A 19,403-nucleotide genomic window follows, 5' to 3' on the forward strand; every position below is an offset into this window, starting at 1 on the left:
AATAATCGAAAAGCAAATCCGCGTTTGCTTATATTTTTGGGGGGCGGTGGCCTGGCAATGCTGCGTTGTTTAATGTCGCCTTCGAGTGCTCCTCGTACATTTAATTTCTCTGCAGGAAGGTTTGGTTCTTTGGTGATGTTTTCGGAGACTGTTTGATTTAGAGTTTAACAGACTTGCTTTGTGTCACAGCGGAATATTGACCGGAAGAAAATGTAGGATTTTATGAATTTATTAGGAATATTCTTTATTATTATTGGACACTGTGTTCAGGTATTTAACGTTAACTGTCTAATCGCACTCACTCTAATCGTCACACTTTGAAAACTCGAGTATCACAGAAAACTCTGTCTGTATTGCATCGTTGTTTTAACCATGTATTTGTCCGTTAGTGTGGTCGTTCTTTAACGTCAATCTCGTAATAGTCATATTTCCGAAAACACTGTAACCAACCCGTTTGACAGAAGGCTGTCCTTGGCTAGCCGACCTAGTCCGAGCGAGTTAGCTAGCTAGCTAGCTAAACAACGAAAACAAACCATGGATGTTTTACAAGACAATACAAACCCTCTGAATTAATTGTATGTAAAGTTGTCGGTGAGTTTAGCTAGCTAGGCTGACACTGTGTGTTTCTAAAGTTAGCTAGCTAGTGCTATATCCTATATCCAAAACAACAACAGGATGTGAAGAAAGAGAAGTTGGCACTAGCATCCCGTCCAGCCACCGTTACTAAAAGCTAGCGTTGACCTCAACCAACGATAACAACCCGTGGCCTCTTGGATGTGTTTGTTGCACTCTTTTAAAAAACACCGATAACATGAAAAATAACCGTTAACATTAACCTTAGTTAGTACTATTCAACGTAATGTCAAGAAATCCTTTACATCCTTTGTGCGACTTAACGGTTTGATGTCACATTAACCTGACTGTTTATGTTTTCCATTGCGTTAACAGTTAAACGTTTATTTACTGACCAGCAGCGGATGAGACAGCTGCTAGTAACGTTACATCCTACGACCTGGTATTCCTAACGTTACATTAAACCACTCAACAACAGTTTGGTGTAGGTATCACTAGTCATTCCCTTGCAAGCTTGACAGGCTATATCATGTTATGTAATAGTTGTTATGGTCTTTAAACCTTTGGTCTTTTTCTGTGTGCAGCTGGGTTGTTACAGGTCCTGTGTTTGTGTGGCCCCGGCCACCGTCAGGGCAGAGCTGAGGGTTTGGGTCAGCTGTTGGGCTAATGTCACAGAGTCCTGGTGAGGAGGGGGGTCTACCTCAGGCTGCCCCTATCATCAACCTAGACAACCCCATCCAGACTGTGGCAACAGGGAACACACCTGAAGATCAGGTGAGGGTGCATGTGTGATTTTTGTGTATGGGTGTAGCAGTGTTGTTTGTCAAAGTCTGCTTCCTTTAGCTCCATGATTGGGGTCAGGGGTTAGGTTAAAAAATGGTTAAGCATTGCAGATATGACTGTTTGGGATTCGTATGAGTTTAAATTAAGATAAGGGGAAACACATTTAATGGGAAACAGACTTTAACACAAACACACAGCCCTTGTGCATGCTTTGCACAGAGTGGAATGGTCTTTTCCCATTACAAACAGTGAAGTTGTTGTTACAAGAAACACCTATAGTTATAATATATACAATTATATAGATATAAATTGACAATGATTTACTGACGAAGATTGTTTAAGAAGAATTTTAATATCAATTGTGCTGTACTGAACAAAGTCTGACCTCTCAGAGTTGTCTGACACTACACTGTCAATGGGTTAGCTACATTAAACATTATTTTCAATCATATCATCATTTCTCATTGATCAGAAACCCTCAGAGGTTTAAGCTGGCACTCACAATTTGATAAAAGTAAAATTGTGCAACAAACCACAACCTTTTGCACAATTTCAAGGCCATGCCAGTACTAAAATCCTCTGTCACAACAGTGTTAGAAATAGAGTTATGAATTTGAAAAAGTGCCAGTGTTGTAACAAAATGCAGTTACCATATGACACATTGTAATATGCCTTCAACAAAGGCTTTATAAAGACATTGTCTGATTGCTGATTTGGCAGCTGTGTGTAATGTGGGATTTGTTGTTGTGTCAAGCAGTGGCAGGCTCTCTCTTTAAAAATACTGAAACAGGAGCAGTGGAGTACCAAATGTGTTACTGGAAGCATTGTTAGTGAATACAAGATACTCAGTGGAAAAAGGCTGTTTACACACTGTAGCTGTATCAGTTGTGGAAAGAAGAAGAGACAAGAGACAGCTTGTAGAGGAGAAAAGAAGCAGGGCTTTGTGCATCTGGCCAAAGGGAGGCCTGATCCTTTCATCGTCCGACTGTCCTTTGCCTCGTCTCATGGTCTCAGGTTCCTCGGTAGGAGCTTAATGGAGGGGCACATACTTAGATCAGACTTCTATATTTACTTATTCGGGAAGCTACGGAGTTGAACAGTGGACAGATGTATGCACATGTGTATAGCAGGCATTTGCCTTTAACTTAGTAACTGAGCAATATTGCTGATATGAAGAAGAAATGTTGATTGAGCATCATTTTTCTCCAGGCGTCACCTGTGGTTGATGAGGCCTCTCCTTCTTCCACGTTCTCCTTTGAGATGCTTGACATGGAGTCGTTCCCAGCTCCTTATCAAGAAGTGCAGCCTCACTGGTTCTTCTGTCGACGGAGCGATGACAACACCTCCTGGCTCCCTTTCAGCAGAGAAGACTCTGACAAACTAGAGAATGCCTGCAACACTGGTAAGCATGCTTATATGCTTTACATGTATATTTTACAGTATACAGTACATGTACATTATGTTAAAAGGTGTGTGTGATTAGGTGTGTGAAAAGTAAGAACATAGCGAGTTTGCTATCAACAGCTGTGAGAAGATAAAGTGTCAAAACATTACTGTTGCCAACACTGGCCTGGTGCCCAGTAGGGCTCTTTGCTCTCTTGACTCCTGTCATGCTCTACGTTACAAGCGGTTTAACAGAACGTTTCAGGTAGTTTAGTTTAGCCCGTTTTAGGTGAGCCCCATAATTGATATATTTTGATATATATGTTTAGGTTTTATAGGAGGTTATTTGCGTGACTATTCCTTTATATCTACTGTCCACTGATAATCAAACACACCCCCCACCCAAAGGAAAAATATAAAACAACAAAAAACAGCAGTGAATAATTTCCAAATCATACGAAGATATGACTTTCCACGCATTGTATATAAGGGCTCCCTAATCAACAAAGTTCTTGTCTTTCTTTTTGAAAATATAAGTCTCTCCAAAGCGAGACAGGATGGCAGTTCCTATAGAAGGTATTTCCATATTATTCCAGAAGAGTACACTTATCCTTCTGGTGATGCAGCTGCTGCAGAAGTCCAAAGCCAGTGAGCAAAAGTAACAACAGTCCTGTGGGTAAATTCTTAGTCAACAGACTTTAGGTTGAAAAGGAACTACTAATAACATTGCTTGTACATACAACAACCATCTTCCAGAATCACTATAGTCTTATTCCCATAAACATTGTCAGATCTAAAGCACAGGATGAGCATACTTGCATGTCCTCATAGAATCTTTGCTTGAAATCGCCTTTTTAAAATTGTCTCATAAACGTTTGTATCTGCTTGTGTATGTATTTTTTTACTGTGCAGTAAAAGACGAGGAGGATGAGGTAGTGATAGCTGTGGAAGGAGAGCGGTATGACGTACATGTCAAGGAGAGGAAGCGCTATGCTGTGTACTGGGAGCAAGGCCCCACTGAAGTCCGCCGCTGTACCTGGTTCTATAAAGGAGACAAAGACACCATTTTCATGCCTTACCCTGAGGACTTCAGCAAGAGTCTGGAGGTAGTCTGACACTGAAACCTCACCCAGTTCATTCCTACAACTTCTTACTTTGATTATCTACCTAACTTTGCCTGTTCCTCACTTACTCTTTTCAAATATGTTGGTCTTTGATTCATCCCCCTCATATCCTACACATTTTTCAGGAGGCCTATATGATAGCAGTGACCTTGAATGAATGGAAGAGGAAACTGGAGTTTTCCAATGGAGAGACTGTCATCTTACACAATCCTAAGGTAAGGCCTGCTTTTAAAATATCACTATCTGCACTATAATTAAATTCACAACAAAGCCACATCATTGCTTTTCTGAGTATATATTAAATTAGCTACATTGTTTCCTTCTAACAAGCCTGCTCCTTAATTTCCCTGCTCTTCTCTCAGCTAATAATGCAGTATCAGCCAATAGGATTGCAAGATGATTGGGTGTCCTCCCCCTCGGAGCACACCCGGCCTCAAACAGTCAAGAGGGGAGTGGACAACATCTCTGTAGAAATACCTGATGGTATGTGTGTGTGTGTGTACCAGTAAGAAATATACTAGACTATAAGCTCATTTAACAAAGTATTATCTACAGTTACTCTACATGTATTTCTGTGTGTGTTCTAAGGTGAACCGGAAAAGGTAGACCACCTTGTCTTTATGGTCCATGGCATCGGCCCTGCATGTGACTTGCGCTTCAGATCCATCATACAGTGTGGTATGTGTGTGTGTGTGTGTGTACTATGCATATACTATGCATATATTTATGTGTATGTATAACTCCTTTTTCTCCTTTCCTCACTCCAGTAAATGACTTCAGGAGTGCTTCCCTGTCCCTCCTGGCCTCTCATTATAAGCATGCTCAGCAGGATGGCCAGATAGGAAGAGTGGAGTTCCTCCCAGTCAACTGGCACAATGCTCTTCACGGTGATGCCACTGGTGTGGACGAGTAAGTGTGGAGAAAACAAGATTCCTCTGTTGTACAATACCACATATGTCTCAGATACCTGCAGAAAATTGTCAAACTCTGTCTTCCCTCCCTTCCCCTCCTTTTCCAGGGACATCCAGAGGATCACTCTACCCAGCATCAGCAGGCTGAGACATTTCACCAACGACACTCTGCTGGACCTGTTTTTCTATAACAGCCCCACCTACTGCCAAACCATAGTGGACACAGTGGCCTCAGAGATCAACAAGCTCCACACCCTCTTTAAACAGAGACACTCAGAATTTAAAGGGGCAGTTTCAGTAGTGGGCCATAGCCTGGGTAAGACATGTACAAACACAGAAACACACACAGTCACAATTCATTGCAATGCTGAATTTCAACTCTATCACTTCGTCTCTGGTTTCTCAGGTTCGCTGATCCTGTTTGACCTGCTGACCAATCAGAGGACTGGATTAGAAGCCAGAGAGGGGGTATGATGACATTCACAGTAAAAGATAACATCAGTATACAGATATTTTTTGTTGCATATTTCTCTATATGTAGATAAGAACATCTACTTCACTTTCTCTCCCTCCCTGCGCTTTAGGTGCCCTCTGGTGAGCCCTTTCGTCCTAACTGTGACACACTGCAGCAGACTCTGACCAGACTGGGCCTAGAGCAATACCTGGATACACTACAGGCAGAAAACCTAGACCTGGAATCACTGGTAACACACACACACACACACACACAAACACACACACACACACACACACACACACACACACACACACACACACACACACACACACACACACACACACACACACACACACACAGACACACACAGACACAGACACACACAGACACACACAGACACAGACACACACAGAGATTCAAGTGTGACGCATAGTTGAAACTTATGGATCTTCTCTTTTAGGCTCTTTGCCAAGACAGTGATCTCAAAGATTTAGGAATTCCTCTTGGCCCTCGGAAGAAGATCCTGAACTATGTCAGGAGGAAATGGCTTTCAGAGGTCAGACCGCCTGAAACTATATACTGGGTTTTCTTGTTTTGGAACAAATGACCATTACAATCCCTTTAAGTTAATATGTTTCTTTGGTCTGAATAAAATTTAGTTGGATGGTTTTAATGCTTGGCGTTAATACACCTCCACTGTCCATGTCAAGGCTACACAATAATCTGCACCTTTTTTTGCAAAACAATTCACATGTCTACATATTAAACTTCTTGTCGCCATGTGTATGTTTTTTAACACCTTTGATGTGGATTGTTTAACTGATGCTGGCTATGTGGGAACTTGTTTACTGTAGACAACCGTGAGAAACAGGCGGCTAATGTGACTCATTTCATTCATGGCCGGTTCTTCTTTTGCTTTGGGGCTTTCTTTCTAAATAGTAACCACTCAGTAACCATTAAAAGTTTTTACAGTTTAGATATTGTTAAAATAACTTTTTTATGTTTCTCAATCTAAATAGGATTGTAAGAAAAGGGCCGGACGCCTGCCACCTGGGTTGCAAGTTCCACCTCAAGTGACCAGCGATCACGATGGTAACCAGTCTTCAGGATTAACGACGCAGCAGTCCCAGTTCCACAGGGCGCAGTCTGTCACCAGTGCTGTAGACTACGAATACTTTGACGTTGGCATTGGACAGGTACCGCTCATGGACACAGACATAAGTTGTGCTCCAGAGTAACGGTAGATAAAAGATTTGATGCATCACCTTCCTGCTTCTCTCCTTACCCTGCTTGCCTGGACAGACCAATGGAGGCATAGCCAAGGGACAGGTGTGTCTCACATGGTGTCCCCATGCTCTCAGGCTTTGTCCTTAGCTTTCCACGATCTCACTGTGCCTGGGGGTTCTTTTCCCATACAGTCTGTTCTGGTCAGGGAAAACTCTAATTGACTTGAATTATAGTGGCTTTTTCATGAGTAATAGGGTATCCATGGCTACGTCACATTGTGCCGTGTTTGAGGCTACCATCTTTGTCCCATCAAGTCGTACAACCCAACACCACACTCTGTGTCTGTGCTCATCTAGTCCTGCATGAATGGTCAGCTCCCCGGTCTCCCCCTTACCTGCTCTCATAGTCCCTGGCTGTTGTCGTGATGTCAGGACATGTAGTTTAAATGTTAAATATTAACACCATAGTGCACCAGAGAAATGTTTCTATGTCTGTATAAGTGTGTCTTCTTTTAACAGAAATGTGTTCAAATCATGAGTTTTTTTTTTTGTTTCAACAAATTTAATAGCACACGTTTCCGACTCCACCCTCTCTCCGCAGGTATCCATTGATTACCCACAGCTGGCTTTCCAACCTCAAACATTTTTTGCTTTTGGCTCTCCTATTGGAATGTTCCTGACCGTTCGTGGGCTCAAACACATCGATCCTAACTACACCTTCCCAACCTGCAAGAGCTTTTACAACATCTACCACCCGGTGAGTAATTACATATTTACTGCATCTGCCCATTCAGGCACACATCCTGCGCTCAGCCCCAAAAAGAGATAACTCCTGCTTTTATTTGCCCCAACTACAGTTTGATTTTCTTTGTCCCATATTCAAAAAAAGAGGCATCTATTAAACATTACATTACGTTCATTTCTTCCCCTTTATTACTGTGTAGTATGACCCTGTGGCTTATCGGTTAGAGCCTATGATTGTAACAGAGGTGGATCTGGAGCCCATGCTGATCCCTCACCATAAAGGCCGCAAGAGAATGCACCTGGGTATGGCTTTCTCCGTGTCTTTGTTGAACAATATTGTGGTGTGGGCTCTTGTTTAGTAGGCTTAATGATAATCTCTGTTTGTCTTTGTCTAATAGAACTAAAGGACAGCTTGACCCGTATGGGCATGGATTTGAAGAACAATGTTTGGGGATTGTTACGGACAGCATGTCAGTCCTTTGCCAGACCACCAGTTGCTGCACTGCCCTCGGTGGATGGAGACCCTACAATAAAGAGAGACCTTCAAGAGAGACACAGTAGGAAAAGCATTCTTGTGTGTGTGTGTGTGTGTGTGTGTGTGTGTGTGTGTGTGTGTGTGTGTGTGTGTGTGTGTGTGTGTGTGTGTGTGTGTGTGTGTGTGTGTGTGTGTGTGTGTGTGAGCACAAGAGTGTGTCTAACCCACTCTGCTTATACTCCTTTCACCCCTCTCTGCATGTTGCCACCCTCCCCTCCCCTCTTCTACTCTATCTGGTGGTTTCTCCTACTCTCACCCCTTACTACTTTACCGTGAACCTCAGCCTCAGCGGCAGTCACTGCTTCTGCTAAGAGGGAAGAGAAAAGTGCAGATTTTTGGACTAAAATACTGGAGTGGCCCAGGGCCCTTCATAAGCATTACTTCCAAGGTAAGCCAGGATAGTCACTTCAGGGTTTCCCCCAGTGTATTGCAAGCCTGGTGGCTCACCGGGCCTTAGTTGCCCCACCACCAGGCCTAAGCCACTGGGAATTATTTTTTAATGTACTTTTAAGACATTTTTTAAACTGCAAGTTACAGTGGAGCGGCTCGGTTGGAAACGTAGACGTAGTCATACTGTTTTCAAATCTCCAGTTAGCTTTTAGCACTGACTTAATGTAGGGCCCTATGGAATCTGTGTTATAGCTTTTTTAAATTCTCAATTTCATGATTCTGTTATCACAGAAACTATTGGGCTCTACATTTATGCGGCCATCAGTCTGTGAACGGCCCCAGCCAGGCCCTAGTTAAAAAAAAAAAAAAAAAAAAAAAGACACTTGCCACCGGGCTAAACTACTTTTTGGGGGAAACCCTTCACTTGGCTAGAATATATGAGAGAAATGGGTAAAGCTAGCTTTTCTAGCTTTGCAATCTGGGTTTCTCTATAAACTATAAACCTAATAGCCTATACAAACTTGTCATTCATTCTTGTTTGAATCCGGAAAGTCAACGTGCACAAAAGAGGCGAACAGAAATACTCTCATTACCTGTTTTAATGGTTAAAACTATGCGCTAAGAGCAAATGTTATGTAATGTATGTTATTATGTCCCAGGTTCTTCCTACTCCTGCTCCTCCTTCCTCCATGCCTAACTTTACTTCTACTAATATACATCTTATCTTCAACTCAACGTTCAATTTACTGACACCCCCTTCAGGCCCTTCCCTTCCTCTCCTGCTGTCTGTTCTGATTGGTTGGATTTATTTACTCCTTCACTGATTGTCCACATCAGAAGCCACTTGAGTAACTGGCCCATGGCACACTCTCGTATGTGCATAACAAATAGGATGAATTGAATAGTAGTGATCACAGTTGTTTTGTTAACAAGAGTAATTCAACCAGCAGGTGATGTCATTCATCAGTAGCAGGTCACCTGCATGTAGCTACTGTGACTCCTACACTAGCTGCGTGCAGATACATGTCCTGCCCTTTTCTACAGCACCTCAAGTACTTAGTCTGTCAGTTCATTAAATGGGTCACGGTTAATACAGCTGCTGTTAGAACAGACTGTACAATTACATTTTCTCTTTTAAAGAGGACCCTTCACTTCAAGTATAGTGGTGCATGATCCCAAACATGACTCTATAGGATGTAGTTTAAGTTAGTTTTAGTAAGATTTGCGTCTTTTAATTTCTGAATTACATGCCAGTAAATGCAGAATTAGGTTGTCATAAATAGTCATAAAAAATATATGAGACGCAAGCAGCAGGTATATCATCAGTAGTTCATTAGGTCTTAGAGGAGAGCCCTCATGAGATCACTCTTAAACAACAACGCATTCGTAACACACCGTTCACTCATGGCCCCACCTTACTGACATTTACTCAATATCATACCTGCACCTATAGGTAAGTGTATAATCAGGTCAAAGGCAAAACATTGCGATGATCAATAGATATAGTAGACATCTATTCAGTGCTAATTAAAAACAATGTCCTTATATGACACACTTGTATAACCAATTCTCTGTAAGTGCTATTGTGTTGTTATCCAATCAAATCTTCTTACTACAAAATTCAGCCACTGACTCATCTCTGAGGTAGACAGACTTTGGCTTGTAGACTAATGTGAGTGTTATTCAGCTGCAGTGCAGAAAAGGAGGCCATCTCTTCTTTCCCGTCCATTATCTGATCTGTTCTGGTTTTGCCATAAAGTCTGAGTTAAAACAGATAGCTGCTGGCTGTTGTCTTTGTTTTTGTTGTCGTTCACCTGCATGTACAGCCTCATTTTTTATTCTTTTCCTGCAGGAGTGTGTGAGGAGGCAGAGTCCTCAGTGTCAGCAGGGCAGACGGAGCAGCCTGAGATTAAAGTGGGGATGTTGAACGGAGGACGAAGGATTGACTACGTACTTCAGGAAAAACCCATCGAGAGCTTCAATGAGTACCTGTTTGCCATCCAGTCTCATCTTTGTTACTGGTGAGTCATGCATACCGTTGCGGTTGGACCACAGTAATTGTGCTCTTTTGTATTAAGTGTTCCTGATATTTTTTTCTTTGTTGTATCCCATTTTACTTCCCTGATTTTGATTTTTACTTCAAATAAATGATGTTGTCCCCTTCTCTCTGTCTGTTAGGGAATCTGAGGATACTGCTCTCCTGCTGCTAAAGGAGATCTATGACAAGCAAGGTGTGGCCTTTGAACAGCCACAACAGTAATAAAGTTTGTTGAATCTAGACTTGCTTTTTGACACGACATTAACCCGAAAGGGAGAAAATGAAGGACAGCTATCTGAGCCAGAGGCTGCACAATCCTCTTCCAGAATGCCTTACTTTCTTGGTATTATGTGACTGCCTCTCCTCCCTTGACAATTGAGACTGTTTGGCTGCAGTCAACCTTCGTTTGAGGTAGGGGTGACTTCTTGGTGCTGCCTAAACTCCCATTGCAGGACTGGGTTTGGTGTCTGATAGTTGTTTCAAATCCACCCAAACACCAGTGTCATGCTTCTGATTGCACTTTTTCATTTTTTATTTTACTTTGCTTTACACTTTAATTTTGCTGTTGACATATCATGCATACAGCTGCAGCTGCATAATATTGAAAACATAATTATCATGAATCATGATAACCAGAAGACACTTGTAGTACTTTTTCAAATATGGAAAAAAAGACATCAAGTTGTGTATCAAGTAATTTATCAAATTGGATTACAAACTGGAATTTAAATGGAAATTAAGAACTAACATAATGTAATTAAGTGTGTTCAACAGGGCATCTCTGTCTGACCCTTTAAACTCAAAGTTGTCTTGACCAAGGAAGCTCTCCCTTAGTCTAACATCTTACCTTTATAAATAAGGAGGTCCGGTGGTTTCATTTGGTTGACTATAAAACGTTTAGATTCTGAAGGAAAATGAAGGTCGATATTTTGTCTCCTGGCAGCTCTATTTTTTTCTGTCAACATTAAGGCCACTTAAAACCCAAAGCTGCTACTCTTACATTTGTGCAATATAACATTTCACGGGTGTAGTCCTATACTGACCCTATCATTGAAAGTGAAGTTCATCTTGCCTTCTGACATAATATTTTTTATTTCAGTTTTATCATATCTATACCTGTGTCTAAAAGGAGATGACCATTTGTGTCAGAAATAAAGGAGGGAGATGCAGGTGCTTGAATGGACAAGCCGGTTGTGTATGTATGTACTGTATGTGTGTGAGACTACAGTATGTATTCTTTATCCTATAATATGGTTAATTCCAAAACGGAGTGGCATCTCACATGTAGACTGTTCAAACTTGTATAATCTAAGGGCCAAATGGTACTTGTTTCATCTGTTCCTTTGTATGAAGGTATTGTAAAATCATGTTTTGTATTGCATGCACTTCTTTGTTATGTAAGAGCAGGACTGATCAACATTTTATGGTCCTGACCTAATTCTTAGGTCCCAAAATGTTCATAATTCTCATGAATCCAGCAATAAGAGAGTTGTCACATTGAAATCATATGCATTTGATTTAAAGAGCATGATACATAGATTTGAAAATATGTTTCAAAGCATATACATTCATTTTATATAAACATATACGCAACAAATATGAATATATCATTGTTAATAATAAATATTACAAATCTGCACCATCAAGCAACATGGGGTCCAGACTATGCACTGTCAGGGCACCACTGCCCCCACCACCAAAGCTCTGCCCTATCTCAGCCCTCTGGGTGCAACATCCGCACAATACATGAATAACTTTATGGTGTTCCTTTTTCTTCTTTTAGAAATGCACATATGCAACTTGTAATGTTGCAGTTAGTACCTTGAACTTCTTCATTGTGTTTGTTTCTGCAATGTTTGTGTCTAAACACAGAAAAAAATCCCTTATCATACTGTTTTTGCACTTGATACTAAAATGTTGATACATACCAAAAACAAATCCTTTCTGAATACATACGCTATGAATATGGTAACAAGTTGTGTGTGCCATAATAAAACATTACAAGTGTCTTGTGTTTTTTTGGATTTCAAAAAAGCATGCTTATTATAAATTTAAAACTCAATAAAATCACCTGCAGCCTTGTTTTTAGGATTTGTATCATGTTGACAATTATATTTCTATGTTCCAGGCTCAGCACAATTCCTTTGTTTTCACTCATATATTATTACATGGATACAATCTTCACGATTAAAGTGGCAATCCTGAAGATTTCAGTCCTCTGGCTGATTACGATTTTGTATTTGAGTGAAAACAATGGAATTATGCTCTATTTCTATGGTTTGGACGTTGGTCTTGTTGATACATAAGCTAAGTTTTCAATTGTGTACATAGTTCCATTTGTTGTGTAGGCCTTTGCAATGGGGAAAACAGTAATGCAGTTTTTTTTTTGGAGATGTCATGCCAGACACCCAGTTTATAATACTGCAAATATTATATTAATATTAATATATTGATATTGTAGTACTTTCATCAGTGGGCCATGGGCACAATCACCATTGTGTACATCCTTCTGTGATAGTGACTTGGGAGACATCTATTAAATGAAATAAGGGATCGTCACTTTAAATTCTCTAATTTACAACCTCAACGCCTCAACGTCTAGCCACTCGTTACTATGGCAAGTCACTCGAGCATGCGCAGTCGTGTGGAAAACAGTATCACTTGCAGCGGTTGAATTGACTGGCAACCTTGCACAACAACCATGAGGCAAGTTGTTTTTAAGTTATTAGTCTGGGCTGTTTGCTACATTGAATAATTGTTCATGTAGCTATGTATTCGTAATTTATGGCGCTAACACGTTAAGCTAACAAGTGGTCAGAGTAACGTTCAAGTGGCTGTACTGACTAAAAGGTTAGGCTACATATTCATACAATCGTTGATGGTAAACAGTAGCCTACCTATTTATCCCAAATGCTCTTTTGTGCGCTGTTTGTGAATGAAATGTTATAAAGGTCCTTCAGAAATTAGGACCTCCATAGTGAGCCTCATGTGATTCATCTCAGTGGGAGGAAGTTATGCACTAAAGCCTCTCAAAGGCGGCCCTGTCCTGAGGGCTTTTTATCCCCAACAGTAAGGAACAGGCTTCAATCAGGAGGTATGATTTCCTTCTTGAATCATTACAAGGCTCTGCTGTATTGACACTCAATATGATTAATGGACCAGTGGAATTCTCTTACACTGTTGGTTTAACAATGTCTAACTAGGTGTGTGTGTGTGTGTGTGTGTGTGTGTGTGTGTGTGTGTGTGTGTTGTCATGCTAAAGCTTAAAGGGGCTGCAAGGGTGGGTATATGGGATCACAGCAGGTAGTGGGAATGTGGCACAACAAGTGAGGCTGTGTTTTATGCCGCCAACTCTCCCTCCATCATCTTCCATCCCTCCCCCTGCATCTCAGATCTGGTATTCAGCTGACTAACAATAGAAGAGACTCTTTCACGCTTGAACAATACTCTCACCCTGCTAGATACCCCCGAATGACACACACACACACACACACACACACACACACACACACACACACACACACACACACACATATTCTCCATCTTCCCCCTCCTGGACTTAGTGGTCTTTAAACAACTCCCCTATCAAACACACACACACACACACACACACACACACACACACACACACACACACACACACACACACCACCTCTCTGCCTTTTTCATTCTAAAGGCTATGCACTGCCTGCCTGACAAGTGAATGTAATCTTCCTCTGGTGTGTGTGTGTGAGAGAGAGAGAGAGAGGAAGAGAGAGAGGAGAAGTAGAGCGAGGAGGCGGGACTGTTAGCTATGTGTTATCAGTAGTACTCCTGAGTATTTACACTGTACAGCATCAACAGAGACAGAGAAAGAGAAAGGACTGCGAGAGGGGAGGCTGGTTGTTGGTTAGATAATAACAAGTCAGTCATGAGAAGCAGTGCTTTGTGCAGCTCTGATGTTGAGCCAGGCTGTCTGGAGGAGAGGCAGAGGTGAACCTTTGGAGGAGAAAAGGGACGTGCGTCATCTGTGATAAACCTAAAACACAGACGCAGCTGTTGCCATGGGGGGCTCCTTCAGCCAGCACAGGAAGGGCTCCGTCAGCTCTCCTCGGAAGAAGAGCAGCATGTAAGATGAGATCCTTCATTGTTTGTATGTTTGTGTGTGAAAGTTCTTGATGAGAAACGGAAAGCTCGCGCAGGCAGAGGTGGTGCACTTGATCAAGGACTGCAGATCAGTTTAGCCCTTTGGTACTTGAGATTGTGTTGTCTTGAGTGTGTATAAACCCAGTGCCTCCGTATCAGTGAGGGAGAGAGGAGTGAGAGATACAGTAAGGGGTTGAAGGGCAGTGCTGAGACCTTGGTGCTTCCTTTAGAGCCAGGGCTTTCCCTACTGGACTAAAAGCATGAGCCCATCAGACTGCTCTGCACACAGCCTCTCTGGTCGTGCCATTTTGAATGCTATTTTGGTATTCAAATCTATGGAAAGAGGGAAGAGACAGAGTGGTAAAGCTGATGATGACATAAGCAGAGAGGCTAATGTAATGAGCATGAAATTGATCATGCTCCTGAAATTAAGGCAGTGTCCAAGCCAAGTCCAAGTGTCATTGGTTCTGACATTTTAGCACCAGCTTTTGTAGTTACAACTGTAAAGAGAAAATTGCTGCTGCCTGTTATTAATTATGTAGTTGTGACCCAAATTCTAAAGTGGTATTTTAATCATGATACACGTGGTACAATTTATTTCTCTCTGAGCAGGTATAGCACAGCTTCCTGTTCTTGTTCATGCAGTGTTTGACATAAAGTTCTGTGTGATGTATGAAGCCTTTCATCTTGTCAAAATGAAGGGAAGGGGAATGAAGATGTTGTTGCTGGAGCATTCGTCACAACTTAAAAGCAATTAACCGCCCTGCTCCCACTTCTTTTTCTTTAATCCTTTTTAACATATAGTGAGTCCTTCACTTTGTCCTCCCACCTGATCCCATCGATGCTTTATATCTTAAAAGCTTCCGGAAGCTCCTTGTAACACTTTCTCTCGACACACGTAAATGTGCGTCTTTTCTTACATGTCGCTGTGTTCACTCAGTGATTCAAGTCATGGAGAACAGCGGTTGTTAATATGAGAAGGAGTGCTGCCTTCTACTGAAGCAGATGTTGTTTTGGAGATGGCAGGGAAACAGCGAGTGACAGAAAGGCAAAGACGTGAGAGCTCAGAGGGACTAACACTGAGACAAAGCCATGTTAAAGCATTACTCATTGTTATCACGTAAGCATACTGTAGTCTTCTTCATCTGTGTTTGTGTTAGGGTTGGTGGGGGGTGGGGTCCTCCCTGTGGGAAAACTGGAAAGCCAACCAGTGCCGTGGGATCTCAGTTTTCCGCTTCTGGTCTAGTTTTAGTTGGCTTAATCATTTGTTTCATGTCCTAACTGGAGCAGTCTTGGATGTACAGTGGACTTCCTGTTCTCCAAAACCCCTAAACATGCAGACAGTTCCTCATTTGGGACGAGGCTGACCTGCATTTGGAACTCATTTCTTGCTGCAGTGGTACGAATTCAGGCCAGTGTAGGCTGAAAAACTTTGCTAATCTTTAGAGAGACACACATTGTAAATACATGAAGATAAGCGCAAAATGTGAATATGTATCTTTTAATTATGCATAAGCCTATGCTGACTAGGCTTGCCAGGATGAAAGTGAAACTCACTGCTGAATAATGTTGAAGTGTATCACTGAAAACCTTCACTTGCACAATATTATTATAGATGATGTATGTTATATTACAGTGCAATGAAATCAAATGTGTATGGCATTTTAAAGGGAAATTAAATCTAGTTGAAATTGATGTAATGGGCAAAGAAAATAAATGGAAACAATTATAAAGTAGAACAGTAGGGGGTGTGTTATCTCACTGTTCTGTGCGTGCATGTGTACAATGTACAGCACTATTGTCTGGGAATTGTATGCTCTTGTGTCCCTGTTGTAGTCAGGAACAATAGCTCAGTTGGTGTCTGTACATGACTCATGTTGGGTAAAGCCCCTTCTCTCTTTCTCCCTTGTTCCCTCATTCTTTCTCTTTTGTTTATCATGCCTCTATCAGTTAAGATGTTCTAGTGCACTGTAGCACGGTGAGTGCCTCGGCTCTATTCTGTCATACTCTGTTCACCCCGTGCTAGTTTTCTGCTCTGATTGCAGCTAATTGGGTGTTCTCTATTTAAAATGCAGACATTTCAGGGATGTAAAAACAGTTATGCAGCATATCAAAGACTTGACTCTCTTTATATGTAATATCTGTGGGACTGCTGTGTCCTGGATAATGCCGCATTAAAATATAAAAATCAACAAAAGATATAAAGTAAATATCAGCATTGCTACCTTCTTTCTGTTCTGTGTGTTGTGTCTATATGTTTACATAGTGTAGGATAATACACTTGTGACCCTTTCTCAAATAGTTGCCATGGTGAAACCTACAGTCTTACACTCTATGGATGAACTAGAGATCATGTCAACTCTGTTTAAGCTCCCAGAGGTGACGTCAGACCTATTATGTATCTTTCTTGCTTTCTGTCTCTCACATCTATTCTTCCCTCGGCTAGTTTTGTCTTCTTTGCTCTTTCATCCTGTGATTATATCCCAGAAGGGGCAGCTGAATTGATGGTGCTGTTTTTATGTTAATTAGTTTGATTTTATGTGAGGGCTCTGGCTGAGAGTCCAATAATGGCCACTAGGTGGAGCCATGTCACAGAACAAGCTAACAAATACTGTATGACCCAGCAATATTATTCTCTTTTATTTTTTTGGGCATTTCTGCCTTGAAGGGATAGGACAGCTAAGAAAGGGGGGGAGACATGCAGAAATTCGTCACAGGTCAGACTTGAACCCTGGACCCTCTGCATCGAGGAATAAACCTCTATACGTGCGCCTGCTCTACCAACTGAGCTATCCTGGCCATAGCAATATTATTCTCTTTAGATTAGCTAGATGAGTCATCATCACACAGACAGACAGCAAGTCCTTCTGTCTGTTGTGTGTGTATGTGTATATATATTATATTATATTATTTATATATATATATATATATATATATTATTTATATATATATATATATATATATATATATAATATATATATATATATATATATATATACACACTCACCTTAAAGATTATTAGGAACACCTGTAAGATTTCTCGTTAATGCAATTATCTAATCAACCAATCACATTGCAGCTGCTTCAATGCATTTAGGGGTGTGGTCCAGGTCTAGACAATCTCCTGAACTCCAAACTGAATGTCAGAATGCGAACGAAAGGTGATCTAAGCAACTTTGAGCGTGGCATGGTTGTTGGTGCCAGACGGCCTGGTCTGAGTATTTCACAATCTGCTCAGTTACTGGGATTTTCACGCACAACCATTTCTACGGTTTACAAAGAATGGTCTGAAAAAGTAAAAACATCCAGGATGCTGCAGTCCTGGGGGGCCAAAATGCCTTGTTGATGCTAGAGGTCAGAGGAGAATGGGCCGACTGATTCCAGCTGATAGAAGATCAACTTCACATGCCACAATATGAAAATGTTGGACAGGCAACATACTGTGACAACTCTTAGCAGCACTGGGTATAAAAATGAAAGATTTTTCAGGGTGGTGCTCAAGAAGAATTGTGAGGATGTTAAAAGTCAAAATGGCTCATCCTCTGTGATCTTTCCCTGCAAATCCAACCATTAGTTTATTATTTCATTGTATACAAGTTTTCCTGATGGTGGTGCTAGAGGAAAGCCCTGGCGATAACCGCAAATTTAATGTACATCAACCCATTTGTTTTAAGATAACTTGTCATGAACCAAATTGTTGGTCAGGGGAAATTATGACCTGATGGTGTTACGGTATGAAATGTCAGATTTATGACCTTCTGTCATCATACATTGGATTAAGTAAGAGCAGAGATATACAGTCTGTGATAGTTGAGAAGCTTCTCTAGTTCCCTCTCAGTGTACACAAACACACACACACACACACACACACACACACACACACACACACACACACACACACACACACACACACACACACACACACACACACACACAGTTATCCAGTTTCACATCACCTCTGTTGTGGCTCACAGTTTATCATTGCTGATTTATTCTTAGCTCAAAACCACACATGCTGCGATCAGTCAAAATGTAATTAATGATTAGGGATGTGCATTCTTGCTGGATTAACTGACGTCAAACAGATAATAGCTGGGGGTGGGGGCCGTTGTGTAGTATGTCCACTGCTGTGTGCTAAGATGGCAGCTCTAGATTGCATCATATGGTTGTACTGTATGTGTGGGTTTTTGCTATTTTTGGTTTCAAGGTATTACATAAGAGCTGATTCTTTTCCCGCTCTCTGTTTTCCTTTTTCTCTGTCTGTGGTTCATTTCTCATCCATTGGGAGAGAGTCAGGGATTATTCCCTCTCTGTCCACTTCTGCATGTTGTCTCTCAGTCTGCATAAAGACGTTGTGTTTTCTGTTTGTTATCATATGTCCAGATGTAAGTTTACAACCTCAAGTTGTAGCAAAGTAAACAGTTTGTGCAACACATCTCTTACTGCTTTAGGGGGGTTGTTAGATTTTGGCAGATCATGTCCACTGCAAGACAGACAGGTTTGTCCTCTCAGCTGTACTGACTGGCAGATCCTTATCTGAAACAAAGGAGGGAAAGGAGACAATGTTTGGAATGTTTACAGAAATATTTGCATTGCATTTTAGATTTCAGTCCTTCCCAAAAACTCACTTTCGCTATTCTCATGCTTGTTATATCTCTGTCTCTCACTCCTCATTTTTAATTGCTCCATTTTTCCATCCAGCTATTACAGATTGAACAGAGCGTCTTTCTCTGTGTTCAACAGTGTGTGACATTATTTTTGAGTGTGTTCGTGCATGTACTCATCTATCTGCCTGCCTGTCTCTGTGGACCAACTCGCTGTCAGTAGTGGTAAAGCTTCTGCCTTTCATTTCATGATTTTCACATGTGAGCAATAAACAGCAGGAAAGAACCTCAAAGTGCAAACGTCTCTGCTGCTTCCCTTGTCTTTCCCTGCTCACCTTTTTCACAGTGGCTGAACCATCTTCCCCTTATTAGATTAGTCATGGCCCATGTTTTTTGAAAGAACTCATCTCATCTGTGTGTGTGTGTGCGTGTGCGTGTGTGCGTGATGTATAAATGTGAAAGCCTAGACTTAGAGTTATATAAGCCATCCGTGAACAGCCTTAGAAGCAC

At 41.3% G+C, this 19,403-nt stretch overlaps 1 protein-coding gene across 12 annotated transcripts; it reads left to right on the top strand.

Moving 5' to 3' along the window:
- Positions 1–92: 92 nt before the first annotated feature.
- On the top strand, positions 93–12,171 carry ddhd2 (DDHD domain containing 2). Of its 12 annotated transcripts, none has more exons than XM_039803104.1 (20): positions 93–212; positions 949–1,057; positions 1,158–1,347; positions 2,566–2,758; positions 3,652–3,845; positions 3,989–4,078; positions 4,226–4,346; positions 4,452–4,541; positions 4,631–4,772; positions 4,882–5,090; positions 5,181–5,242; positions 5,359–5,478; positions 5,692–5,787; positions 6,251–6,427; positions 6,534–6,560; positions 7,059–7,214; positions 7,402–7,504; positions 7,600–7,758; positions 9,979–10,147; positions 10,305–12,171. In XM_039803104.1, exons 3-20 carry the CDS (start codon positions 1,240–1,242, stop codon positions 10,384–10,386), a joined length of 2,298 nt encoding a protein of 765 aa, XP_039659038.1. In that variant the 5' UTR covers positions 93–212; positions 949–1,057; positions 1,158–1,239; the 3' UTR covers positions 10,387–12,171. The 12 variants fall into 12 exon arrangements, with proteins under 12 accessions (XP_039659038.1, XP_039659039.1, XP_039659041.1 ...); XM_039803105.1 differs by having other exon boundaries at positions 101–119; XM_039803103.1 differs by having other exon boundaries at positions 126–270.
- Positions 12,172–19,403: the final 7,232 nt, after the last annotated feature.

This window comes from Perca fluviatilis, chromosome 6 (assembly GCF_010015445.1).
Source record: "Perca fluviatilis chromosome 6, GENO_Pfluv_1.0, whole genome shotgun sequence".
NCBI lineage: Eukaryota > Metazoa > Chordata > Actinopteri > Perciformes > Percidae > Perca > Perca fluviatilis.

Excerpts from the sequence above, each read along its gene's own strand:
- ddhd2 (XM_039803104.1), top strand. The coding sequence starts at position 1,240 with ATGTCACAGAGTCCTGGTGAGGAGGGGGGTCTACCTCAGGCTGCCCCT. Across the intron at positions 4,079-4,225 it reads TCATCTTACACAATCCTAAG|CTAATAATGCAGTATCAGCC; the intron begins GTAAGGCCTGCT and ends CTCTTCTCTCAG. Across the intron at positions 4,773-4,881 it reads GATGCCACTGGTGTGGACGA|GGACATCCAGAGGATCACTC; the intron begins GTAAGTGTGGAG and ends CTCCTTTTCCAG.